The sequence below is a fragment of the Pseudopipra pipra genome, chromosome W, assembly GCF_036250125.1.
Source record: "Pseudopipra pipra isolate bDixPip1 chromosome W, bDixPip1.hap1, whole genome shotgun sequence".
Taxonomy (NCBI): domain Eukaryota; kingdom Metazoa; phylum Chordata; class Aves; order Passeriformes; family Pipridae; genus Pseudopipra; species Pseudopipra pipra.
The window spans coordinates 36056798-36084703 of NC_087580.1; the positions used below are offsets into that span (position 1 = coordinate 36056798).

The 27906-nt window shown below is 52.5% G+C and overlaps 1 protein-coding gene and 1 pseudogene across 1 annotated transcript; one reads left to right on the forward strand and one right to left on the reverse strand.

The window, feature by feature from the left end:
• The window catches only part of LOC135405244 (zinc finger protein 208-like), a 328696-nt pseudogene that overhangs the window by 158279 nt on the left and 142511 nt on the right, over window positions 1-27906 (forward strand).
• Window positions 8555-27639, reverse strand: LOC135404642 (zinc finger protein 235-like). Its single transcript, XM_064639375.1, has 2 exons — window positions 27128-27639; window positions 8555-9070 (listed from the first exon to the last, which is right to left on the reverse strand). Exons 1-2 carry the CDS (start codon window positions 27626-27628, stop codon window positions 8555-8557), a joined length of 1017 nt encoding a protein of 338 aa, XP_064495445.1. The 5' UTR covers window positions 27629-27639.

The following is a 27906-nucleotide window of genomic DNA, read 5'->3' on the forward strand; positions in this document are numbered from 1 at the left end:
CGATCTAGCAGCAGCATCAACTGTAATTCTGCTTGACTCAAAGGTACAGATTGTTTCTACAGGGGTACAGGGGCCACCAGGAAACGGATGCAGTGCTCTCTTAATCGGTCGTTCCTCAGCCTCTGCATGCGGGGTTTTCGTTTTACCGGGAGTCATAGATTCAGATTTTAAAGGAGAAATTAAAGTAATGCTTTGGACCCCCTCGCCGCCTGCCTGTATTAGTAAAGGAACGCGAATTGCGCAATTGATCCTAATACACGCACACCCCCCGGGCTGGAGCAACAGACAAAGGGGAGATCAAGGCTTTGGCTCCACAGGAGACCAGTTGGTCCCTGAAAACTTTATTAACTGGTCACAGACTCTATCCACAGATCGGCCAATCCTCCGATGCTCAGTTTTCCACTCTGTTCGCAAAGAGACAGTTTTACTCAGGGGCCTTGCAGATACCGGTGCGGACGCCACAGTGATCTCTGAGCAGCAGTGGCCAGCCACATGGCCTCTTGTTTTGCCGAACGCAAGTATCAAAGGGGTGGCTGGAGTTGTCTTGCCGAAACAGAGCCTACATCCAGTGGTTATCACAGGACCTGAAGGTCGTTCAGCAACGGTAAGACCCTTCATTTTAAACCTTCCAGTTACACTGTGGGGTAGAGACGCCCTTGGACAGTGGGGAATCGGGCTCAGTTCAAATTTGTCCTAATGGCCGCTGAAAGGCAGCTAATTCCAGCCCTCAAATGGAAAACACACACCCCCATCTGGGTTCCAAGTGGCCTCTACCCAGAGATAAATTGCTGCAACTTCAAATTCTGGTAAAAGAGCAGCTTCAAAGCGGACACATTTCTCCAACAACAAGTCCGTGGAATTTCCCAGTTTTTGTGATCCAAAAACGAAGTGGGAGTTGGCGTTTACTTCATGATTTAAGACGCATCAATGAGGTTATCGAACCAATGGGAACGTTACAGCCTGGCCTCCCATCCCCAGCAATGCTGCCACAGAACTGGCCTTTAACCATAATTGATTTAAAGGACTGTTTTTTCACAATTCCCCTGCATCCCAGAGATGCAGAGAGGTTTGCCTTTTCTGTGCCATCTCTAAATGCCAGCGAACCATATGCACGATATCACTGGAATGTTTTGCCTCAGGGTATGAAAAATTCACCTTCTTTATGTCAGCTTTATGTAGCAAATGCCCTGTCTCCAGTTCGCTTACAATATTCAGAGGTACTTATTTACCATTACATCGATGACATCTTAGTGTGTGCAGCTAACACAGACTTAATGCAACAAGCTCTGAAAGCCACAATTAAGGCAGTCAAGGATCATGGACTAGAAGTGGCTCCAGAGAAAATTCAACAGGAATCTCCTTGGCATTACCTGGGTTGGAAAATCACAGAAACATCTATACAGCCTCAACGTGTGTCCATCTCCACATCGGTAAAAACCCTCAATGATTTACAGCAGCTTTTGGGTACGCTTAATTGGTTTAGATCTCTCCTAGGAATCTCCACAGATGAACTGCACCCACTGTTTGACTTACTGAAGGGAGATCCGGACCTGACATCACCTCGACAGCTGACTCCAGAAGCCAGCGCAGCTCTGCACATTGTGGAACAAAAATTAAATTCACAACAGGGACATCGACGCCTTTAAAAGGAACCTGTGACACTTGTCATCATAAAAGGACCCCGACAGCCCTACGGGCTGATAGGTCAGCTGTACCAGAACAACACTGCATTTTGTTTATGGGAATGGGTTTTTTTACCTCACCAGTTTTCAAGGACAGTTACCACACTGCCAGAAATGATTTCTAAGTTATGTTATAAGGGTCGAGTTAGATGCTGTGAACTCACGGGCACTGATCCCGAAACGGTTTATTTGCCTTTAACTACAGAGCATTTAGAACAATTGCAGACACTCAGTTTGGATTTTCAAATAGCCTTAATTGATTATCACGGCCAATTAAATATTCATTTGCCAGCTTGTGCCTTCTTACAGAGGCTCAACCAAATTCCCTTGAAGCTGAGAACGCATTGGTCTCCAGTTCCACTTCAGGATGCCCAAACCGTCTTTACAGACGGGTCGGGAAAGACAGGTAATGCTGTAATAGTTTGGCAAAAGGATGGCCAGTGGCAACAAGACATTCACAAAATTCAGGGTTCACCGCAAATTGTCGAGTTGTCCGCAGTTGTTCGGGCTCTTTCCTTGTTTACAGGACCTTTGAATATAGTTTCAGACTCCCAGTACGTTGTGGGAATTGTGCAAAGAGTGGAATACTCATACTTGAAAGACATTACTAATGAAACTTTGTTTTTTCTGTTTAAACAGTTGGTGTATGTTGTTCATAACAGGGAATCCCCGTTCTTCATTATGCATATTCGGTCTCACACCTCTTTGCCAGGCCCAATAGCAGAAGGAAATCGACGTGCTGACCTGTTAGCTGGACCAGTAATAGTCCCTCAACGTTTAGAACAAGCTAAACTATCACATGACTTTTTTCACCAAAACGCGAAGGCTCTGAAAAAACAATTTGACCTCACAATGGAACAAGCCCGAGCGATTATAGCTTCTTGCCCAGATTGCCAGATGATCACACCTTTGACCTCAGAAGGAGTAAATCCCAGAGGTTTAGAATCTCTCCAGCTCTGGCAAACAGATGTTACACATATATCATCATTTGGTAAATTAAAATACGTGCATGTTTCTATTGACACGTTTTCAGGATTTATGACAGCCACAGCGTACTCTGGTGAAAAAAGTCGAGATGTCCGGAGACATTTTTTAACTGCATTTGCACATATGGGTGTGCCAAAACAAATCAAAACGGACAACGCGCCTTCTTATGTGTCAAAACAGACCAAAGATTTCTTTGCATTATGGGGAATTGAACATGTAACAGGAATCCCTCATTCCCCAACAGGCCAAGCAATAATAGAACGAGCTCACCGCACTCTCAAAGACATGTTAAAAAAACAGAAAAGGGGGAGTACAGGGTTAGCTCCCCAAGATTGCTTAAATAAAGCTTTGTATGTACTTAATTTTTTAAATAGAATGACAGAAAACTCTACTCCAGTACAGCGACATTTTATACCTGCACACATGCCTGAAAATTCAAAACCCAATGTAATGTTTAAAGATCCATTTTCAGGCCAGTGGCAAGGTCCTTGTCCCTTGATAACATGGGGAAAAGGGTATGGTTGTGTTTTAACAGATCGTGGACCGAGATGGATCCCCTCACGTTTTATACGACCATCTCTGGCATCGTCCTCCTGACCACCGGAATGCCTGCGAGAATGCCACCTCCTGCTCCAGTCCCACCCAAATGGCTAACCTCCAGCAGAAAAAACGTTTGGACTACCTTAGCAAAAGCCACAGGAACTGACACCCTGTGCCTGTCAGTTGTTACCCCGACAAACCCATTTCGGACCTGTCTGGTAGGAATTCCACTCTCCAGCGGAGAATGGAATGCTTTTCTGAAAAAGCATCACCCCCCGTGTGCACACCCAGAAACTCATAATATGCCAATAGATGATTGTTTCGAAAAATACAGCACAGACCGTGGTCAGCCCAAAGGGCCATATCAAAATTATTTTACAAAGTTAACTGTAGAGCCTCAGGAATTAGATATCATGGGCAGCTTAACTGCCCCCCTGTGCTTCTATTTTTACCCCGAAAATCCACACTCACACGATCCAGGGAATTTAGATGTGTCTCCCACTAGTGTATACCACAATGAAAGTTTTTGGTGTAAGCACCACCTTAATGCAGTGAACATCAAATCAAAACCTTTTCCAATCGGACTTCCTGATGATTTATTTCTAATTTGTGGAGAAAGAGTGTGGAAAGGCATTCCTAGCAAGGCTGAAGGGGGACCATGTACCTTAGGTAAACTTGCTCTGTTTAATCCAGTAAAAACCCCCTTGCCTTCTAAGAGCCCTTCACTCAGTAAACGCCTTAAACGCTCCTTTAACAAGCAAGATTTTGATACACATGGGTTTAAGGCAGACTATGATTCTGAAATCATATTTTGGAACCACGCACAGAGATTTTTTGGAAGTTTTTTAATTCCAGGCATAGGAGCTGGTCACGCGTTAAGTGCGCTTGACAAGATGGGATGCTGGCTAGCAAAAGAAGCTAATGCCACCAGCTCAGCCCTGGAAGACTTGCTTACAGATATTAGCTCTGTGAGACAAGCTACCTTACAGAATAGAGCAGCCATAGACTTTCTGTTACTAGCTCATGGTCACGGCTGCAAAGATTTTGAAGGGTTGTGTTGCATGAATTTGAGTGACCACTCAGAATCTATTCACAAAAGTATTGATAAGTTAAAAACTTTAGCGAATCAACTAAAAGAAAATAATGAAAGCGAAATTAGTAGTTTGTTTGATTGGTTAGATGCCTTTAATATCGGTGCAGGGTTTAAGAAAATACTCATTATAGTATTTTTCGGAATTTTTGTGTTTCTTTGCATTTTATTATGTGTTCCTTGTTTACTCTCTTGTATTCAACGAATGATCAATCAAAGTTTTTCCCGAGCTTTTCTTTTTCAGTTAGAAAATAAAAAAGCCGGAGATGAAGGGGACAAAACCCAGTTCTCAGCAAAAGGAAACTCGATAAATCTGAATCACAAACCTTGGAAAACAAGGGCTGACAAAAACCTCGTGATCTGAAGGAGCTGGACCCTTCTCACAAGACCTGTTAAAGTTCTACCTCATGGATCAAGCTTGGCTCCAGCAGAAATCAGAAAGGACTTTTGAGATGATTGTATCAAACCATGTCTAAACCCCTGTAATCCCTCTGTCCCCCATGTAATCCTACTAGAAGAAAAATTAACTATTTGGAAATTGCAGTAAAAATTTGTGTAACTCCCCAATTAACATAGGTTGTCCCCTTCATTAACATACAGCCCCAGATGCCTTTAAAATAGTGTTCTCGTGTTCAATAAACTATTCCAGTTTCCCCATACTGGGATCGTGTCTAGTTTTTATTTTTCAGACCGCCACTGGCAATAATAGCCCAGGCCTGCTGAGACAGTTCCCAGGTTGCAGGGCTGTGATGGGTTGGGAGAGAAGGCCAAGGAGACACAGGAGAGAAAGAGCAGGAGAGAGGTGTCCTCAGCGGGAAGGAACTTCTTGGAGCTGTGGAGCTGCTCTAGGGGATGAACAAATTTGGTGAACTTTTGTGGGTGAGGGTCAGAGGAGAGAGTGGTTTGGTTGACTTTGTGGAGTGAGACAAAGAGCCCATTCCAGTTGTCTTTGATAACCCTGGAATTCACTGGAAAAGCACCATGACAGGATGCAAAGAGTCCCAGAGGTTTGTGCAGGGTCTTGCTCAAGACACCCCTTGTCACACAGGCCTTTAGAGCACAGCTGCCAGGCTGGTGGACAACAGGGAGGCTCATCTGCATCTGCTTCTGTCCAAGAGGAACCAAGAGGTTACCATAGTAAATGACCATAGCGATGGAAATGTATGGTGGTTGCCATGGTAACTGACCGTAGCAATGGGAACTTGTGATGGTTGCCATGGTAACCGAACTTACTAATGGGAATGTCTGAGGGTTGCCATGGAAACCAACGATAGCAATAGAAATGTGTGATGGTTGCCATGGTGATTGACAGTGGCAATGAGAATGTATGGTGGTTGCCATGGTAACTGACCATAGCAAAGAGAATGTCTGAGGGTTGCCATGGCAACCGACAATAGCAATGGGAATGTACGATGGTTGCCATGTCCCTTCCTGCTGAGCAGCTCTCCAGCCCCTCTGCCCCCAGCCTGGAGCATTCCAGGGGGTTGTTGGGACCCAAGGGCAGGCCCTGACACTTGGCCTTATTGATCCAGCCTTATTGATCCAGATCCCTCTGCAGAGCCTTCCTGCCCTCCAGCACATCCACACTCAAACCCAACATGGTGTTGTCCACAACTTTCCTGAGGGGGCACTCGATCCTCTGGCCCAGGTCACCCAGAACGATGTTAAACAGGAGCAGCCCCAACCCTGAGCCCTTGGGAACCCCACTAGTGACCGGCCCCACCTGGATTTCCTTCCATTCCCCACCACTCCCTGGGCCATCAGACACTTTGTCACCCAGCAAACAGTTCCCCAGGCAAGCCATGAGCAGCCAGTTTGTGCAGGAGATGCTGGGGGAGATGGTGCCAAAGGCTTTCTGGAATTCCACAGAGACACATCCCCAGCCTTTCCCTCAGCTGCTGAGCGGGTCCTTTGTCAGAGAAGGAGATGAGGTTGGTCAGGCAGGACCTGCCTTTCCCAACCCCACGCTGGCTGGGCCTGATCCCCTGGTTGTCCTGCCCCTGCCATGGGATGGCACTGAGGAGGATCTCCAGCATGGACTTCCCTGGTCCTGAGGTCAATGGGACAGGCCAGGAGTTTCCCAGATCCTCCCTTTGGCCCTTCCTGTGCATGGGCATCCCATGTGCTTGTTGCCAGTCAGCTGGGACTTGTGCAGTTGTGCAGCACTGCTGGGGAATGAGTGAGAGTGGCTTGGCCAGCTCTTTCTCCAGCTCCCTCAGGACTCTTGGCTGCATCCCATGTGGGCCCAGGCACTTGGGGGGGTCTCACTGGCAGAGCAGGTCACTGACCATTTCCTCCTGCATTGTGGGGGCTTCACTCAGCTCCCCATCACCAGCTTCCAGCCAAAGCCTGCCTGCCAGGTGTCCAAGGGGTCAGTTCTGCTGCCCCCTCCTTCCTTCCCCCACAATGGAAAACTCCCTCATTTTGGGTCCCTGTGCCCCAGACGGCTCCAACCACCACCTCACCCACCAGCCCCACAATCATGGAATGCTTTGGCTTGGGAGGGGCCTTCAAGATCATCTCAATACTCTCATAAGAAAGAATTCTTTCCTACTATCTCCTCCAACCCTTCCCTCTATCCGTGTGAAGCCACTGCCCCTTCTCCTGTCAGTCCAGGCCCTTGTCCAAAGTCTCTCTCCATGTTTCTTGTTGGCTCCCTTCAGGCACTGGAAGACCACAATTAGATCACCCCAGAGCCTGCTCTTCTCCTGCCTGAACAATCCCAGTTTTCTCAGCCCTGAGATATTTCTGAAACTCCCAGAATCCAGGGGCCATTGGGACCCTGCAGAACCTCCTGCATTCAAGTGCTCCTTGTGAAACTGCAGGCTCTCCTGGAACCCAAGGATTCCTGGAACACTGCAGAGCTCACGGAACCAAGGGGCCACTGTCCCACTGCAGCTCCTTCTGAAGCACAAGGGACCCTGGGACAGTGGGAGATCTCTGAGAATCCAAAGGGCATTTTGGGACTGCAGGGCCTCATGGAACTAAAGGAACCTTTGGAGACTGGGGAAGCTCATGGAATCAAGGGGCCATTGTGACATGTGGGGCCTCCTGGAAGCAAAGGAACCCTGAGAATTTCTGTGGGAACAACATAAGGCAGCAGCAGTTGCATTCAGTTAATGAGGATCCAAAAGGAGTGTTTTGGCCTTGACTGGTGTTTTCCATCCAGAGAGTGCTGTTTGCCAAAGTGGAAACCACTTGGAACGCTCTGCATGGCAGCCTGTGTTTTTCTCTGGTGGCTGAACACAGCCAGCACAAGAGGGGAGGGGAATGTGTGGGATCAGGGCCCTGCTTTGGGGCCATGCTGGGAATTCAAGTGGACTAAAAGACAAAGGCCAGGCGCTGTTTCCAAAGGAACCCCAATGAAAGGGGGACACCGGAAAGATGGGTGGACAAATCCCGCAATGGAACTCTGTGTGTGCAGCCTCATTTTCTCCTTCAGTACCCACAGGAGAGGGGGCAAAAAGTGGGGGTTGGGACCCCAAAAGTGTTCAGGGGGGAAATGGGGGATTGAGGGGACAATGGGAAAGTGGGAGGAACAGGAAAAAGGTGGTAAAGGAGGGATAGTCTGGCAGGTCCCACAGTCCCATGGGGGCCTTTGGGTATAAGGGGGCTAGGAAACGGGGGGCAGGCCTTGAGCTTCCAAGTTCCTGTGGTGTGCTGGGGGCTGCTGGATCCAATCTCAGCCTTGGATCATGGCAACAGTTTCAGATTAGAGGAATTACAGAGGTGTGACTGAATCACTTTGGTCCCCCAGGTTTTAATGATGGCAAATCAGATCTATTGATAGAAACAAATTTATTTAGAGATACAAATGATCAGACAAAAGATCTTCATCACAATTAGTGCACAAAATACACACTAAAACTACCAGGAGTACAGGATAAGATAGGACAGGGCTCTACACTAAAGCAATTGTTGAAGCAATTCTACTAAAGCTGGCACAAAAGCAATAATTCTTAATTAGAGATGGATGCAACTCCCCCAGACCAACGCTCGGGGGGAGATCTCTGCTCTCAGCCTCCAGCAGTGACCTTGGGGGTTCCCAGCCAAGGCAGGAATCTCCACACACCCCTCCAAAAAGGGCTCTGTTTGAAGAAGCTGCCCCTGTGAAAGGGGACTGGCCCTTTGTGGTCGAAAGGGATGGACTGACAGTCACTGGACTCCAGGGGTTGCCTCACCATCAGGGGCTTCATTCGGGGTGGAAGCAGCGGCCGAAGGTCTTCCCACAGTCGGGGCACTGGTAGGGCTTCCCTTACTGGTGGGTCCGTTGGTGTGAGGTCAAGGTACAGCTGTGGGGGAAGGTCTTCCCACACTCCCCACACTTGTAGGGCCTCTCCCCGGTGTGGATGCGCCGGTGGGTGACGAGGTTGCCGTTCCGGTTGAAGCCCTTCCCGCAGTCGGTGCAGCGGAAGGGCCTCTCATCCGTGTGTGTCCGCTCGTGCTGGAGGAGATGTGAGCTGGTCTGAAACCTCTTCCCACATTCCGAGCACTTGTACGGTCGTTCCCCAGTGTGGATGCGCTGGTGGGTGCAGAGATTGGAGCTCTGACTGAAGCTCTTCCCACATTCCCCACACGTGTAGGGCCGTTCCCCAGTGTGGATGCGTTGGTGGGTGTGGAGGGTGGAGCTGTCACTGAAGCTCTTTCCACAATCCCCACACGTAAAGGGCCGTTCCCCAGTGTGGATGTGCTGGTGGGTGAGGAGCTGGGTGCTCTTCCTGAAGCTGTTCCCACATTCCAAGCACCTGAAAGGCTTCTCCCTGCTGGGAGGCTGACCAGGGACCACCAGGTCAGAGCTCTGGCTCAAGGTCCGGCCACCTTCCCGGCACAGGCTGGCTCTTTCCTCCTCAGAGCACCCTGGGATGGCTTTGGAGCCCCTCCTGGGGGGGGATCTCCGGCCCTTTTCCTCCCCGCTGCCTTCCTGCGCCGGGGAGCCCTTCAAAACGGCCTCTCCCACCAGGGTCTCACGGGGGGATTTGTCCTCCGGGCTCTCCGTCCTCAGCTCGGGGCCTGGGGCAGGAAGCAAGAAGGACAGGCAGGGGATTTGCCTCCGGCCCACAGGGAAGGCCAAGGACATCCCCCCAACTCCGGCCCCGGCAGGACGGCGGCGCCAGCGGGGTTGTCCTGCAGCCGGGGCCATGCTCGGCTGACAGAGCCAGCACAACACCCGCCCAAAGGGACACTGACTTCCTCCTCACCTGCCTGGGGGGCCCAAGGCATCTTCCTCTTCCTCGCAGCCTCCTCCTCCATCCGCCCAAGCTTTGGGAAGGACAAATCCTGATGGGGGGAAAACAAGGGCTGAGCGCATTGGCTTGGGGGTTCCTCCTGCCCAAGTCCATCTCTAGAACTCACCGGGCATCCTGTGATCATAAAAACCTCCAAAACACCAAGATTCAACCCAGAAAAACCCAAACCACCGAGATTCAGGCAAAAAACCCCTCAGAAACAGAAGGATGAACCCCTCCCCCTAAACTGCAAAAAGTTAAGATTCAGCCAAAAAATACTCCAAAATATGAAGATTCAGCTCAGAAAAAGGTGTTTAATTGGGAGGATGAGGGAAGTGAGGTCATTTCATGGGGACTTGATTGAGTTGCTATATGTTAATCAAAAGCTGTATTACTGTAGTGTAGCTTAAAACTCTCCAGGGCTTTTCCTCGAGGTTCTCTGGCCCCCTACTAGTTCGGGGCTGTTTCTCCAAACCACCAAACCACGTGTGCCAAACACCGTGGTTGGTCAGTGCCGACTGGGGGAGCGGGCACTCGGTGAGGGGATGAGAAAACTGCACCGCGAGCTGGGCTGAAAGAGGCTTCAGCACCACTTCTGATGGCCCAGGGGCAGCATCTGGCTTCTCCCAAACAGAGAGAGGGCACTTGTTCCTCTGCAGGGAGTCAAAGGCAGGAGGGTGACTCCTGCTGCATGGATGGAATGGCAGAGGATCCCTTGGGTCCCAAAGATAGATCAGCACTTAGGGATACAAATTTCTCTGCAAAGTCTGCAGTCAGTCTCCTCTCCTCTGGAGAGGAGATTGTGGCCATGGATGGGGTTGCAGAGGCTCCCTCAGGCCCCCAGAAGGAATCAGCAACCAGGAAGAGACACAAAATGCCCTCTAAAGAGTTTGGGGGAAGTGTCCTGTAGGGAGGATAAAGTGTCACCCCACCAGGGTGGGGCTGGCAAGTGGGAGGCTGCTCCAGGGGTCTGCAAGAGGCCTCGTGCTCTGCTCGGCCCCACCACTGCCTGGTACCAACACCCCCAGCTGCCCCCGGCCCTGGGCAGCTCTGCTGCCACAGGCTGTGCCCTCACCGTGGCCCTGCAATGGCCCTGCCTGTCCCTCACCCGTGGCCCTGCCCGTGGCCCTGCCCCTTGGCTCTCTCTCTGCCAGCTCAGTGTGGGGCACACGGGCTGGGGGTCCCTCCCAAGCCCCCCGGGCAGCCGGCGTTGGCTGGGGGGATGTGAGGGCTGGGCCTGCTCAGCACAGCCCCGGCCTCGTGCCCAGCGCCTCTTTCCTGACCCACACAAGACCTTCCCGGTCCCCCCAGGGCTCCCCTGCTGCTGCCTCTGCTCCTGGCCCTGCCTTTGCTGCTCCCTTGGCTGGGGCAGTGGCTGCAGGGGGGGGATGGCAGCAGCTTCAGCTCCACGGCACTTCCTGGGGGGAGCTCAGCCTGGGGGGGACGGGCAGGGACCTGATGGGGATGGACAGGGGCCCAGCAGGGACAGACAGGGCCTGCAGGGGAAGGCACAGGGACAACCTGGACCCCCACACTGACAGGGCTCTCTCTGCTCCTCCTTGCAGGTTCCGTGGCCAGGCACAGTTTGTGTTCCTGGGTGCCCACCATCTCAGCACTTGGAGACGCTCAAATCAGTGCCCGCAGCTCTGCAGCAAAGCCCCAGCTCACCTGGCACACAGGGGATGGACACAGCACCTGCTCAGGGATGGGCATTCACAGCTTCATCTGTTTTTTCCCACCACGGGGCTCTCCTTCCTCAGCAGCACCTCTGCCTTGCACTTATTCTCAGCCTCACCTCAGGGCCTGGGCTCAAGGATAGGAACCTGCAGGGAGGGGACATCAGGTGCAAGCTGAGGGCTGCCTGCTTGCACTGGCCTCTGGGCGTCTTTCTCCTTCTACAACCAGCCCAGAACTCAGCCTGCTTTTCTAACACCACACATTTACAGACTAACCTTGGAGATACATATGGACAGACATCTCTATCACCCTGGGGATAGAGCCTCAAGCATGTGCTGCCACAGGAATGGCAATCAGAGAATCACAGAATCAGCGGGGTTGGAAAAGACCTCCAAGATCATCAAGTCCAACCCCGGATCCAACCCCGCCGTGCTTCCCAGACCATGGCACTGAGGCCACATCCACTCTCACCTTCAACACCTCCAGGGACGGGGACTCCACCCCCTCCCTGCCCAGCCCATTCCAAGGCCTCATTACTCTCTCAGCAAAAAATTCCTTCCCAATATCCAAACTAAACCTCCCCTGGCACAGCTCAAGACCCAGCCCTCTTGTCCTACTGCTGCTTCCTGGCAGAACAGCCCCACCCCCACCTGGCTCCAACCTCCTGGCAGGGACTTGCAGACAGTCAGGAGGTCTCCCCTGAGCCTCCTCTTCTCCAGCCTCAACACCCCCAGCTCCCTCAGCCTCTCCTCACACCACTTGTGCTCCAGAGCCCTCCTGCCTTCCAGCACATCAACACACCCCCAGCTTGGGGTCAGCTGCACATTTGCTGATGAAATGCCTGGTTCTGCATCTGCTGAAGATGCTCAAGGGGCAGCAGGACCAAGTCAGGGGCCTGGGAGGGGCTGGAGGAGCTGGGGAGGGGCTTTGGGGATTGGGGGTACAGACCAGTACTGACCAGTACAGACCAGGACAGACCAGTACCTCCTCACTGCTCCCCAGATCTCTCCTGGAGCTGGGCCACTCTGTCCTGGGACACCTGAGCCCCCCCAGTGCCCTCCCAGTACAGCCCAGTACCCCCAGTACAGCCCACTGTGTTCTTGTCCCAGGGTGCTGGGTGATCCCTCTTTGAGGGGGTTGGAAGGGATTTGAGGGGGGGCTGGGGGAGATTTGGGGGGATCTGGGGGTGTTTGATTGGAATTTGGGGGTTTTGGGGGCCTTTGGGTGCATTTGGGGGAATTAAAAGGTCTTGGGGGCACTGGGGGGTCAAAGGGATCTGTAGGAGGAGAGGATTAAATTTAAAGGGGTGTTGGGGGATATTTGAGGGGGCTAATGGGGCCCTGGGGGGAGAGGAGGGTCAGCACCACCAGCTTGCGATGCTGCAGTTCGGTGTTAAACCCAACCCTGAGACCCCCCTGGTGTCCCCAAGACCCTCTTGGTGTCCCCAGTTCCCTCCTTAACACCTCAAGACCCCCCTGGTGTCTCCATTTCTCGCAGGGCCTCCCCACGGCCCCAATTCCCCCTTGGCACCCCCAATTCCCTTGTCCACAAATCCCTCCCAACTGTCTCCAAACCCCATCCCTGATGTCCCAAATTCTGCATCTCACCCCAGGACCACCCTGGACACTGACCCCAAAAACACCCCCCCCCCCACACACACACTCACAGAAAGGCCAAAGGCATCTGGGAATATGTTGGGGACAGCTGAGGGGCTCTGAGGGGCACTGGGTGATTACTGTGGGATACTGGGACACACTGGGGGAAACCAGGGAGCACTGGGAGGGACTGGGGGGAACTGAAGAATGCTGGGAGGGCACTGAGAAGGACTGGGGAGTTACTGGGGGATTACCAGGACACACGGGGGGACACTGGCAGGTTACTCGGCCATACTGGGGATTACTGGGTGCTCACTGCAGGATCACTGGGCCATACTGGGGGGCAGTGGGAGTCACTGGGACACACTGGCTGGTCACTGAGGGGGTTACTGGGCTGTACTGAGGGTCACTGGGAGGTCACTGGGATATACCGGGGGCACTGGGATCCCCTTACCCAGATGTGGTACATCTCCTCCCCCGGATTTGGGGAGCATCCCTAGGACCCCTCCCTTGGGGCCTGGAAGATCCCCTGAACCCCACTGCTGGGCTTTAGGGGACCCCCGGGCCCCCCTCCCTGTGGGGTCTCTGTGTGCTGAGTGTTGGGGGTCTCTGGGGTTCGGGGGGGTCACTGGGATCCCAGTTCCCTGGGGTCGGTCCACCAGGCCGGCAAGGGCGCTGTGGTGGGAAAAGTAATGGCGGATCGCGCACAGCCTCATGGGAGTTGCAGTTTCCTCATGAGTACTCCGCCGGCGCGCCTGCGCAGTGCAGCCAGGGCGCTCGATCAGCCCCCCACCCCCTCCGCGGCTTCCAGGCCTCGCGCTCTGCCCTTCGGGAACCCCCGAACCCCTCGGCTAAACCCTCCCGAGCCCTCCAGCCTTTCCACCCACACCCGCGCTCCCCGCAGCCCCCGGGGGGATCCCCGGAGCCCCGCTCTCCCGCAGGCCCCGCCAGCTCACAGTGCAGCACGGAGCCAGCGCCATCTTTGCTTCCCGGAAGCAACCACGGCGCTCTGCGCGCGCACCGCCTTTAGAGAGCTCCCCCCCCCCCCCCCTCCGCCCTCCGCCCGCCGCGCTCCCGTCAGGAATGTTCGCACGGGCGGTGCCGCAGCGCCCTCAGCCTGAACTGAACCTGGTTTTACCTCATGAAATCTTTGATCTCTGTTAGCCAAGCCCCTCTTTCCTTCCCCAACTGTCTTGTCCTTTGGGGGGGGTCATAGCGGCCCTTTGCACTTGAGCGGACTGAGGTTTCTACCAGAAAGGGCCAGTCCCCTTTCCCAGGGGCAGCTTCTTCCAACAGAACCCTTCGTGGGGGTGTGTGTGCAGATTCCTGCCTTAGCTGGGGACCCCCCCAGGGTCACTGCTGGAGGTTGAGAGCAGAGATCTCCCCATGAACGTTGGTCTGAGGGAGTTCCATCCATCTCTAATTAAGAATTATTGCTTTTGTGCCAGCTTGAGTAGAATTGCTTCAACAATTGCTTTAGTGTAGAGCACTGTCCTATCTTATCCTGTACTCCTGGTAGTTTTAGTGCTTCTATTGTACAGTAAATAACTGTAATGAAGATCTTTTGTCTGATCATTTGTAACCCTAAATAAATTGATTTCTATCAATAGATCTGATTTGCCATCATTAAAACCTGGGGGACCTAAATGGTTCAGTCACACTTCTGTAATTCCTCTAAACTGAAACTGTTGGCATAATCCAAGGCTGAGATTGGATCCAGCAGCCCCCAGCACCCCACAGGAAGTTGGGAGCTCAGGGGGCCATCCCCCTTTGCCAACACCCGTGCCCAAAGACCCTCATAGGACCATCCGACCCACCAGACCACCCTCCCTTTTCCACCCTTCTCCCTGTTCCTCCCACTTTTCCAAAGTCCCCTCAATCCACAGGCCCCACCCCCGGATTACTCTGGGGGTCCCAACCCCCATTTTTCCCTCCTCTCACATCTTCCACATCATCCCCCAATCCCCAGCTTCCTCCAACTCAGTTTGGGGTCCCAGCACCCCAAAAAAGGGGTTAGGTGGGATCCTGGGTGGGCTCTGAATATGTTTGGGGGGTTCTCCGGGGCCCATGGGGAGATTAAGGGGGGTCCCAGCACCTTTTGGGGTGAGCTGGGTGCCTTTTAAGGGGCAGGTGCCCCACCAAGACCCTCCCAGAGTGGCTTGACACAGGGGGAACACAGGGGGGTCCCCATTCCCAATCCATCCTGGGGCTGGTTCTGCCCCCCCAAACTCGGCTCCACCCCTTGGGATTCCCCCAAGCCCCTCCCCCACTGCCCCCCAATAACCAGGACTGGGGAGAACTGGGAAGCTTTCCTGGGATCACTGGGAGCAGCCGGGCAGAGGCAGAGTGACAGCAGGGGAGGGGGGACACACAACCCCCCCAAAATACTCACGGGGATGGGGGGGGGTCCAGGCTGGGCCCGAAGCCCCAGGGAGGGGCTGCGGCCGCCGCCGGCTCAGGAGCTCTGTGGGGAGAGAAAAGGGGGTGACAGGGGCCACAGGAATCATACTGGGAGCACCTGACAGCATGGTGGAGGCATCTGGGATATACTGGGAGTGGCTGGGAGTGACTGGAACCATAGTAGGGATGACTGGGAGCAACTGGAACCACGCTGGGGGCAACTGGGATCATACTGGGAGCAGCTGGGCTCCTATTGGAGTCATACTGGGATCATACTGGGAGTGACTGCAATACTACTGGGAGTGTGTGAGAGGGACTGCAGCCATACTGGAGATGAGTGGGATCAAACTGGCTTCATACTGGAAGTGTCTGGAAGTCACTGGTATCATACTGGTGGCAATTATGATTGTACTGAGATCATACTGGGATCAGACTAGGATCATACTGGGAGCAACTGGTTCTATGCTAGGGGCAACTGGGAGCTACTAGGATCCCACTGGGAGGAAGGGGGAGCAACTGGGACCATGCTGGGCAACCCTGGGATCATACTGGGAGCAACTGGGCCCACATTGAAGGTGGCTGGGGTCATACTGGGAGTGACTGGGAGCATTCTGAGGGCAGTTGGGACCATGTTGGCACAACTGGGATATACTGGGAGCAAGTGGGATCACACTGGAATTGACTGGGATCATACTGGGAGGCACTAGGACCCCACTGGGGGTGACTGGGAGTGGCTGCGAGCAACTGGGATCATGCTGGAAGCTACTGGGAGCATTCAGGAGTGAATGGGACCACACTGGAGGCAACTGGGATATACTGGGAGAGACCAGGAGTGACTGGGATCATACTGGGACTGCCTGGGAGTGTACTGGGAGTGACTGGGAGCATGCTGAGGTCAGCTGGGATATACTGGGAGAGACTGGGAGTGACAGGGATCCTACTGGGAAAGACTGGAACTCTAGTGGGGTGACTGGGAGCAAGTGGGACCCTGCTGGGGGCAAATGGTTTTATCCTGGGGGTGACAGGGAATGTCTGGTTTCATCCTGGGTGTGAGTGCCACCATACAGGGTGCCGCTGGGATCATACTGGAGTCATACTGGGACGGACTGGGAGAGACTGGAACTACAGTGGGGTGACTGGGAGCAACTGGGCCCATGCAGGGGTAACTTGGGGGGTAACTTGGATCCTACTAGGAGAGACTGGGATCATTCTGGGAGTGACTGGAACCATAGTAGGGGTGAAATGGAGCAACTGAAACCACGCTGGGGGTGGCTGGGATCATACTGGGAGCAACTGGGCCCCTAATCAGGTTGTACTGGGGTCATACTGAGAGCAGCTGGGCCCCTAGTGGGGTCTTACTGGGAGTGACTGCAATAATACTGGGAGTGTGTGAGAGGGACTGCAGCCATGCTGGGGATGAGTGGGATCAAACTGGCTTCATATTGGAAGTGTCTGGAAGTTACTGGGATCATACTGGGGGTGACTGGACTCATACTGGGATCATACTGGGAGCAACTGGGACCATGCAAAAGGCAAATGGCATCCTCCAGGGAGTGACTGGAAGTGACTGGGGCCATACTGGACTCAGACTGGGAGTCCCTGAGAGTGAAAGGAACCGTCCTGGGGGAGTGACTGGGAGCAACTGGGACCACCTTGGGGGCAACTGGGATCCTATTAGGAGTGACTGGGAGTGACTGGGATCATAGTGGGAGTGACCAGCACCATACTGGAATCACAGTGGGAGTGACTGCAAGGGACCAGGATCAAACTGGGAGTGACTGGAACTACACAGGGGGGATTTGGGAGCCAGTGGGACCATGCTGGAAGGCAACTGGGAACATCCTTGGAGCAACTGGGATCCTGCTGGAAGCAACTGGAAGTAACTGGGAGTGACAGGGTGCATGCTGGAGGCAACTGGCATAAACTGGAAGTGACTGGGAGTGACTGGGATCATCCTGATGGAAACTGGAACCATCCTGGGGCAAGTGGAAGTAACTGGGTGCAGTGGGTTTCTGTGGCTGGGTTTTGGTAGCGGGGGGGCTACAGGGCTGGCTTCTGTTAGAAGCTGCCAGAAGCTTCCCCTGTCCCGTGGAGCCAATGCCAGTGGCTCCAGGACAGAATTCCTGCTGCTGGCCAAGGCCAGGCCAGTCAGGAGTGACAGTAACACCTCTGGGATAACATATTTAAGAAAAAGAAAGAATTCCAGCCAGGGAAGAGCGGAGTGAGACCATGGGAACAGCACTGCAGACCCCAAGGGCAGTGCAGGAGGAGGGGCAGGATGTACTCCAGGTGCTGGAGCTCAGGCCCTGTAGACCGTGGGGCAGAGCAGGGTGGGGCAACTGTGCCCCTGCAGCCCCTGGGGGAGCATCGGGGTGCAGAGACCCCCCTGCAGCCCCTGGGGGACCATCGGGGTGCAGAGACCCCCCCTGCAGCCCATAGGGGAGCATCGGGGTGCAGAGACCCCCCTGCAGGCCATGGGGGAGCATCGGAGTGCAGAGACCCCCCTGCAGCCCGTGGGGGACCATCGGGGTGCAGAGACCCCCCTGCAGGCCATGGGGGAGCATCGGGGTGCAGAGACCCCCCTGCAGCCCATAGGGGAGCATCGGGGTGCAGAGACCCCCCCTGCAGCCCGTGGGGGACCATCGGGGTGCAGAGACCCCCCTGCAGCCCATGGAGGCTCCCACGCTGCAGCAGGTGGATGCAGGAAGGAGGCTGTGACCCCGTGGCAGGCCCAGGATGGAGCAGGGTCCTGGCAGGGACCTGCAGCCTGTGGAGAGGGAAGCCCAGGCTGGAGCAGGCTTTTCCTGGGCAGGACTCGTGGCCCCTGTGGGGGACCCACACCAGTACAGCTCATCCGTGAAGGACTGACCCCATGGAGGAGTGACCCACGGGACAGCAGGTTGGGAAGAGCTGCTGCCCGAGGGATGGACCAGAGAGGTCCATCAAGGACTGTCTCCCGTGGGAGGGACCCCATGGGAGCAGGGAAAGAACTCCAACTCCTCTCCCTGAGCAGTGGCAGAAACAACTGACAGTGACCCCCATTCCCGTCCCCCTGCACCGCTGAGGGGGAGGAGGGAGAACATAAAAAGAGGGGTGGGGGGAAGGTGTTTTTAAGACTTTTATTTCTCACTCTTTGGCTCTTATCCTGTTAGTAATAAATTTAAGTACTATTCCCACTTGGAGTCTGTTTTGCCCATGAAGGTGATCAGTCACTGACCTCTCCCAGCTCTTATCTCTACTTATGAATCCTTAGCTGTTTTGTTTCTTTTTTTCTCTCTTCTCTGCCCAGTTGCAGAGGGAGAGAGAAAGCGGCTTTAGTGGGTACCTGATATCTGGCCAGGGCCAACTCACTACAAGAATATAAAAAGAAGTAATTTTTTGGTCTTGTTCTGATGCAGTTAAGGAGCTGGAAATCCAAGACTGGTGCAGGGAGGTCCAAAGCATGGCTTTGTGTCTGGATGAGGGAGACATCACATTTAGAGGAGACAGACTCTGCAGTTGCTTTCCTAGACTTTGTCCCACCTTAATGGTGTTCTTTCACCCACAGCAGCGTTGCTGGGAGATGTTGCAGTGGCACATCCACCCTTCTCTGCCAGGGCAGCATCTTGGCCCTTCCCACCCCACCATGGATTTTCCATTCCTGTGGCAGGGACTTGTCCCCACCTGATATCCGAATGGGAAATGCAACTCCTGTGGGTGGCTTTCATGGTTCCACCACAGGCTGGCACAGATTCTGATCCAGCTTTGAGAAATTGTGTGGTCTATGTGTTCTGGATAAAGCTGTCCCAACTTTGCACACTGTGATCCGAGGGAGTTTCGGTGGCCAGTTTGTGTATCAAAAGCACTCAGTACTAAAATGTACCAAGTTGCACCTGTGCACGAATCCGCACGAGCTCAATGCCCTGAGTACCCACACGGGCTTTTCTGTCTCGAATCCTGCTGATTCCGTGCCTGGGACTGGATTTATTTCAGCAGCTAAATGGTTCACTGGAGGACTAATTGAGTCTGAGAGCTCCAGTCCTTTGCAACAGATTATTGACGTGCTGGTAGGAGCGGCTCCCTTCCTTCCCTTCCCCCTTCATTATAAAAACACGAACTGTAGAGAAACCAAATACCACACGGCCCCTGCGCCGAGCTCGTCAGTGCTCCCGGCTCGGTGTTCAGCACAGAAAGTCCCTTTATATTTGGGAAGAGGAGGGAGAAAATTCTGGAAGCGCGAGAACGCGGCGATAGCTGGGATGAACGGGGAGCCTTTAGGAAAGGACTGGGAGGCACTGGGATAAACTGGGAGCCCCGAGGAAGGAACCGGGGCTTTTCCGCCATTTGCGTAGCGCTGAGAGCAGGGCGCTTACGCCAGTTGCGTAGCATTACGCAGTTTACGTAGCTCCCCTCCCTTGCTGTTACCGGCGGCCCCTTACGCCATTTGCGTAGGGCTGTGGGCAACGGCAGAGCCTCTTACGCCATTTGCGTAGGGCTGTGGGCAACGGCAGAGCCCCTTACGCCATTTGCGTAGGGCTGTGGGCAACGGCAGAGCCCCTTACGCCGTTTGCGTAGCTGAGGGCAGCGGCGTTAGGAGCGGACTGGGGCGGACTGGGATGGACTGGGAGCCCTTAGGAAGGGACTGGGAGCCCTTTGGAGAGGACTAGGATGAACCGGGAAAGGTTCCGCAAGCCCTTAGGAAGCCACCGGGGTCCTTCCGCCATTTGCGTAGCGCTGAGGGCAGTGACCTTGCACCATTTGCGTAGTCTTACGCAACTTACGTAACTTCCTCCTCTACCATTACCGTTGCCCCCTTACGCCGTTTGCGTAGCGCCGCTCCATTGCCGCCAGCGGCGCCATCTTACGCCGTTTGCGTATCCCTGCGCCGTTTGCGCAGCGCGGCGGGGGCGGGCCCGTATCCCTGCGTGCCGATATTTATTTATCAGTGTCCAGGCGCTCGACCCCTCAGCCCCTCACACACCCACGAGCCCCACGGCAGCGCGGGGGAGGATCCCAGGGGTGTCCAAAAGCTCCTCCAAGAGTCAGTTTATGGCTTTGCAGAGGGCTCTCAGGAGTCACCGAGGGGCTGAATGTGAAGAGAGAAAAATTAAATCTTTAGGGGGGGAAAAAAAATATAACAATTGCATTTCTGTTTTCCTGAGGAGCCATGGGTGTTTTTAGGCAGCTGCCTGCAGAGGCCGTTGCCATTTCGTGAGGCGGCATTAATGCAGGAGGAGACTTGTTGTGCTGTTCACAGAAATTCGGATTTTAAGGCTTTTCTCCTTGGTTTGAAGCTTCTTCATTCTTCCTTCGCCCTCTTTCAGAGCAAAGGCTTTAATTTTTAAACTTAGGGGGAAAAAAGTAATAACAACAAGTGAGGAAAACTAGGGGGGAAAGGGAAAAGTTCTTCTGAAAGGATTACAATGTGCAGGCAAAATCAGTTCTCTCTCCAGGAGAGAAAAAAGTATTAGAGGTGTAAATTGGCTCCAAAAATGCCCCCAAGGGCATGGGGAAGATAATCAGGATGACAAGTCTCTGGGAGCTGTGAGAGAGAGAATTAATGCTGGTATTTGGAAAGACAAGTGATAGTGCTGCATTTGATCTGGGTTTCATGTCATTATTTTCTGGTTTCAGAGTAAGAAAAAGCTGCTCATTTACTTTTCATGTAGCTGTATTTTTTTTTCCTGACTTCTTGAGGAGGCAGAGCTGATGAAATCGTGCTGGAAGAGGCCTGAAGCTTTTCATCTGATGTTCAGCTTCAACAAATTTCACTTGTGGAGTTTCTGCACTTTGGGGGAGGCTGCAGGTTATAGAAATGAATTAGTGCATCTGCTAAAGGAAGAGGAGTATTAGTCATATTTATACCAAGACTAAGTCAGATTCCTCCACATTGGCTGCAGTTGAATTTTGCAAGGTTTCTGATCTCCTGGCTCTGGCTGTGAAGGTGTTTCCTTTTCAAGCCTGTCACCTGCAAAGATTTGTCTGGGACAGTGATTTCTTCATCACAGAAAAGCAATGTAGAGAAACCTCTTTGCCACCCCAAGATCATTATTTTCTTGCTCACTTGTACTCTGTACTCTGCTGAGGTTCCATTACATCTGCAGGTCAAATGTAACCTGAATGCAGCACTGATCACAGAGAGCAATAAATATAGTACAGAGCTTTAGTGTGAACTTCATGCACATCCTTGGTTTGTTTGTGTAAGACTGTGTATTATACAGATAATATAAAGCATAAAATAGTTTTCATATATAAAAATTACTTTTCCAGCACATACTAATGTGCCTTTCATAACCTCCTAATTAGGTTATGTTTTCTCCTAAACTTAATTCCACTTTATGACCAACAGTTGAGTAGACTTCAACTTCATTTTTGGTTCCAATTTTCATTCTGTTCAGTGTGTGTGTATATATATGTATACACAAGAAGAAAATCCTTTATTCAGCATACGGGCCTACATACTAAGCCCAAAGCCCTCTACTCAGTGCTGATGGGCAAACGCTTCTAACAGATAAAACCTCCATTCTGAATCGATGGTCTGAACACTTTCAGACTCTTTTCAGCACCAACTGTGTAGTCCAAGACTCAGCAATTCAGTCCATCACACAACAACCAGTGAAATATGAATTGGATACTGCCCCCACTTTAGGAGAAACCCTTAAGGCCATACAGCAGGTGAAAATCGACAAGGCAGCTGGGGTTGATGGAATTCCACCCAAAGTCTGGAAACGTGGGGGCCTTGCACTCCATGCTAAATTTCATGAGTTTGTGGTGCACTGTTGGGAACCAGGCGAACTACCATCAGGCCTTCGAGATGCAGTCATCATCACTTTGTATAAGAAGAAAAGTACTAAATCAGACTGCTCACATTACCCTGGTATTACTCTGCTCTCCATTGCTGGCAAAATCCTGGCAAGAATACTCTTGCCTAATATAGCAGACTAATACCTGCTATAGCAGAAGGAATGCTACCTGAAAGTCAGTGTGGTTTCAGAGCCAACAGGAGCACCACAGACATGGTGTTTTTTCTCAGACAACTGCAAGAGAAGTGTAGGGAACAGAACAAAAGTCTCTATGTAACCTTTGTCGACCTCACCAAGGCTTTTGGTACTGTGAGCAGAAAAGGTCTGTGGCAGATTTTGGAATGTTTAGGTTGTCCCTCGAAGTTCCTTAAAATGATCATCTCACTCCATGAGGATCAGCACGGCCAAGTCAGATATGGCGATGAACTTTCTGAGCCCTTTCTAATAACCAGTGGTGTGAAACAAGGCTGCGTTCTCGCTCCAACCCTATTCACAGTCTTTTTCAGCATGATGCTCCAAAGGGCCACGGCAGACCTCGATGATCAGGACGGTATCTACATTCGATATCGTACTGATGGAAGCCTTTTCAACCTAAGGCGACTGAAGGCCCACACCAAGACCTTAAACCATCTTGTCCGGGAGCTGCTTTATGCTGATGACGCTGCCCTTGTTGCACACACAGAAGCAGCTCTGCAGTGTTTAACATCCTGCTTTGCAGACGCTGCTGAGCTCTTTGGGCTGGAAGTCAGCTTAAAGAAGACAGAGGTTCTCCATCAACCTGCACCTCAGGAAGTCTTCCTTCATCCCCATATCACCATTGGCCAATCAGTGCTCAAACCAGTTCAGCAGTTTAATTACCTGGGCAGCCTCATCTCTTCGGATGGTGAGATTGACCGAGAGATAGACAACAGGTTAGCAAAGGCATAGAGAGCTTTTGGAAAGCTTCATAAAAGAGTTTGGCGTAATAAACACTTGAAGAAAAGTACAAAGATCAGTGTTTACAGAACCATAGTGGTGTCTACTCTATTATACGGATCTGAATCATGGGTCATCTACCACCACCACCTGCGTCTCCTAGAACGCTTCCATCAACGCTGCCTTTGCACAATCCTAAACATCCACTGGTCAGATTATGTGACCAATGCATCTGTTCTAGAACAAGCAGCAGTCACAAGTATTGAGGCCATGTTGCTGAGAACACAGCTGTGCTGGGCAGGGCACGTCTCCAGGATGAAGGACCAACCACTGCCTCCCTAAGATCTTGCTCTGTGGTGAACTTGCCACTGGCTGCTGCAAGAAAGGAGCCCCAAAGAGAAGATACAAGGACTCCCTGAAACAACATCTCAACCTTGGCCATATTGATCACCATCACTGGTCTACTCTGACCTCCAGTCGGGAGGCCTGGAGACACACCATCTATAACACTGCTGATGCTTTTGAGAACGCACGCAGGATCACCCTTGAGGAGAAAAGACAACGCAGAAAGAACTGTGTCTTGCAGAATATACCACCTAAGGAGTCTTTCTGCTGTGCCTTTTGCAATCCGTTATGTCTATCTCGTATTGGCCTCATTAACCACCAACGTGCCTGTAATAAATGTGGATAGAGCCTTCCTAAATCTTCGTTTGCGAAGCCTGGCCATGATGATGATGAATGTTGTTATTGTGAATCTGTAATTCGGTCACTGTTAAAATTGTAGCAAATGCTATTGAACCAGTTGATAATTGTTCAGTTGGTCAATGACTAAGTACTGCTAATCTCTTTTGCCCCCTTATCTTTGGATCAAAATCTTTTGTGCCCTGACCCTCTTGCATCCCAAGGATCTGTAAATCATTCCCTTTCATCAAAAAATATATATTTTTCCTGACTTCCACTTTAAAATCTTCTTCATTAACTCAACTACAAAACAACTCCAATTAGCTGTAGAAGTCTTGAAGACAATGAAAGGAAGGGAAATAACTTGTTTTTCAGTGTTTTAATGGGTCCCACAGTGTGTTTGGACTTGCATCAGCTGTCAGTCCAAGATGGGCCATGTCAGAACTGGTGAGGTTGGGGGGTGAGGAGCAAGGTTGGTCATCCAGGGTCAGTGTGGATCTCCTGAGGAGACACTCAGCATCAAGATCACTTGAAGAACACTTTTATCACCTCCTCCCTGATTTAAAAAATATCCATAATTGAACTAAAAAAAAAAAATACAAATTTTGAAGACTTGTTTTGAAATTGCCTTGAAGACAATTAAAGGAAGACAAAGAGATCCTGAGGGATTTCTGCATTTTAATGAGCCCCACAGTGTGTTTGCAGCCCAGCCCATGATCCTGAGGTACTGAGAGAAGATTGAAGCAGCTGCTGAAGAAGTCAGAAGCCAAACTCCAAGTGCCTTGAAGCATTGCTGGGCCCCACTGAGGGCAGGCACTGCCAAAGCCTCCCCAGGGACTCCTTGGAGCAGCTCCTTGGAGGCCAGGAGTGCAGGCAGACAAAGGCTCTGGGCAGGCCCCTGCAATGCTGAGCAAAGCCTGCCTTGGTTTTGTGGAGCACAAAGGCCAAGGCCTGAGCCCCAGGCCCTGGCCCAGCAGATCCTGTCCCTCCCGGCTGGCTCAGGGCTGTTTGGGGGGCACTGGGATGGGAGGGGGAGCAACAACCAAGGCCCAAAACTGGGCAACCCCTGCCAGGCTCCTGAGGGAGGGGCGAGGCAGAAACCAAGGGCAGAACCTGCCAGGAAAGCTGCTTGTGGTGGCCTGAGTGGCAGAGGCAGCTGGCAGAGGCAAGGGGACAAAGGCCTGGGTGCCTTTGGGCCTTGCAGCCCTGCCAGAGCCCTTGGCCATCTCTCCTGCAGGCTGTCCTGCCCTGGCCCTGCTGCTGCTCTGGCCTTGCAGGCTGCACACACCCCTCCTGCTTTCCCACCCCCTCCCAGCAGCATTTCTAGACCCTCCCTGATGTCTCTGCACCAGCTCTGGCTGTTGCCATGTGCACTTGGCCTTATTAACTTGGATCCTGAGCCCCTGTGCCACAGGACATCCCTCCCAGAGCCCAGGCCCTTCTCCTGGGGGTCACTCCAGAGCTGAGCAGATATAGATCACCTCCCGTTCCTCTGCCAGCACATTGGGCCTGCTCTGGGCCCTCCAGGGCCATTGTGACACTTGGGAAACCTATGGAATCAAGAGGTCACTGGGATACTCCAGGGCCTCCTGGAGCCAAAGGAACCCAGGGACATTGGGAACCTCATGAAATAAAGGGGCCATTGTGACACTGCAGAAATCCATGGAATCAGGAGGCCATTATGGCACTGCAGGACCTCTTGGAAACAAAGAAACCCTGGGACACAGTGGAATTTCATGACATAAAGAGGCCATTGTGATACTGAGGAACCTCATAGAAGAAAAGGAATCCAGGGACACTGTAGGACTTCATGGAATCAAGGGGCAGTTGTGACACAACAAGGCCTTATGGAACCAAAAGAACACAGGGAAACTGTGGAATCTCATGGAACCAAGGGACAGATGGGGCCTCATGGAACAAAAGGAACGCTGAGACATTTTGGAAGCTGATGGAACAAAACATCCATTGTGCCACTGCAGGGCCCTGTGGAAACAAAGGAACACAGGGACACTGAAATCTGGTGGAACCAAGGGGCCATTTTGACATGTGGGGCCTCATGGAAGAAAAGAAACCCTGAGACCTTTTGGAACGTCATGGAACCAAGGGGCCACTGTGACCCTGCAGGGCCTCATAGAACCAAAGGAACCCTGAGACATCTCAGAGCCTTTGGCTGTGCTGGACAAGCTGGGAGGCAGAGCCAGCTGATGGTGCTCCCTGCCACTGACCACCTCCCACAGATGCTCCTGTGTGGCCATGGAGGTGGCTCAGAGGGGCCCTGCCTTGTTCCAGAGCTGGGACATGGCTTTGGGGGCTGCTCTTGATCGACCTGTAAAAGTTCACTGAGGGGAACACAAGTCACTTGCAAGAGTTTTCTCTGTACCTGCTGTGTCCCCTGGGCTTGCAGAGCTCTGTTTGCCACTTCACAGCAAGATTTAGTACTTTATCTCTGGGTGACTCCACCCTGGGCAGGATTCTGCTCCAGGGCTCCATTCCCTGCTGACTGGATGGGACGGGCTGTCCCTGCAGATCCTCTGTGCTCTCCTGCACTTCCTGAGTTCCTACAGACAAGTCCTCACCTGCCATCAGAGCCCTCACAAGCTGCAGAGCCCCAGGCAGGTGACTTGGAGATCATTTGTCACCTCCATTGGCCATCGGCCACCCACACACAACATCTGAACCAGCCCTCAGTCCCTGCGACCCCAGTGGGTCCCTGACCTCCCTGCACTGTCTCCATGGACAAACAAGCAAAGCAACAAGACTTTGGAGAGTCTATTCCTTGGACTTCTTCTCAATACCAATGTTGGGAAAAGACCTCAGCCCTCAGGAAGTGCCTGGAGGGGAACCCCTTTGCTGCTGGAACTGCTGTTGTGGAGCCCAGCCCTGTCCCAGCAGTGCCCAGGGCCTGTCCCTGCCTGTGCTCACAGGCCTGACCCACAGCAGGACAGTGACTGAGCTGCCAGAGCACTCAGGCCTTGGGCACGGACAGGAAAGGAGAGGGTGGGAGTGCAAAGAGAACAGCTCTGAACAGACCCAGTTCTGGGGCTCCCTGGCAGTGCTAGGACTCTTTTCCCCTCCAGATCTACAAACATGGAAATGTCCTCCAGCTTCAGGGGAGGTCTTGGAAAAAGATCAGGGAAAAAATTTGTGTCCTTTCTTACACTCAGATTGTGATTCCTCATGTACAAACTAACACAGGGAGGATGTTTGACAAATACCTTGCTGCACAAGCTTTTATTTTGCTTGAATGCACACAGAGTATGATTCCTGATTAGTACATTTTGTGGGTGAAAAAAAAAGAGGTAGGGAGTGAATTATATGGGATGAAGAATAAAATGTCAGCGTTATTAACATTAACAGATGAACAAAAAAGAAAAGCCCCCCACCACTATCAAAAGCTTTAGAAGGCAAGCTGTACTCAAAATGTGTTACACAATGAGTGTTCTGCAGAAGAAAAGATGCAGTTTATTGCTCCTAAAAAACATCCAGTCATCATTTTCCTTATGGCTTCCTTGAGCTCCTGGTTCCTCAGGCTGTAGATGAGGGGGTTCAGTGCTGGAGAAACCACTGAGTACAGAACTGACAGGACCAGATCCAGGGATGGAGAGGATATGGAGGGGGGCTTCAGGTAGGAAAACAAGACAGTGCTGAGAAACAGGGAGACCACGGCCAGGTGAGGGAGGCAGGTGGAAAAGGCTTTGTGCCGTCCCTGCTGAGAGGGGATCCTCAGCACAGCCCTGAAGATCTGCACATAGGAGAAAACAATGAAAACAAAACAACCAAACACTAAACAGGCACTAATCACAATGAGCCCAATTTCCCTGAGGTAGCCTGAGTGTGAGCAGGAGAGCTTGAGGATGTGTGGGGTTTCACAGAAGAACTGGCCCAGGGCATTGCCCTGGCACAGGGGCAGAGAAAATGTATTGGCTGTGTGCAGCAGAGCAGTGAGAAATCCAGTGGCCCAGGCAGCTGCTGCCATGTGGGCACAAGCTCTGCTGCCCAGGAGGGTCCCGTAGTGCAGGGGTTTGCAGATGGCAACGTAGCGGTCGTAGCACATGATGGTGAGGAGGGAATACTCTGCTGAGATGAAGAATAAAAAGGAAAAGACCTGTGCAGCACATCCTGTGTAGGAGATGGTTGTGGTGTCCCAGAGGGAACTGTGCATGGCTTTGGGGACAGTGGTGCAGATGCAGCCCAGGTCTGTGAGGGAGAGGTTGAGCAGGAAGAAGCCCATGGGGGTGTGCAGGTGGTGGTCACAGGCTATGGCGCTGAGGATGAGGCCGTTGGCCAGGAGGGCAGCCAGGGAGATGGCCAGGAAGAGCCAGAAGTGCAGGA

What these genes read in the sequence shown, in the direction of transcription:
- LOC135404642 (XM_064639375.1), bottom strand. Translation starts at nt 27,628, where the DNA reads ATGTGCTACGACCGCTACGTTGCCATCTGCAAACCCCTGCACTACGGG. An exon ending in TGTACTCAGTGGTTTCTCCA is followed by an intron (nt 9,071 to 27,127) that starts GCACTGAACCCC and finishes GTCCCTGGTCAG; the next exon opens with CCTCCCAGCAGGGAGAAGCC.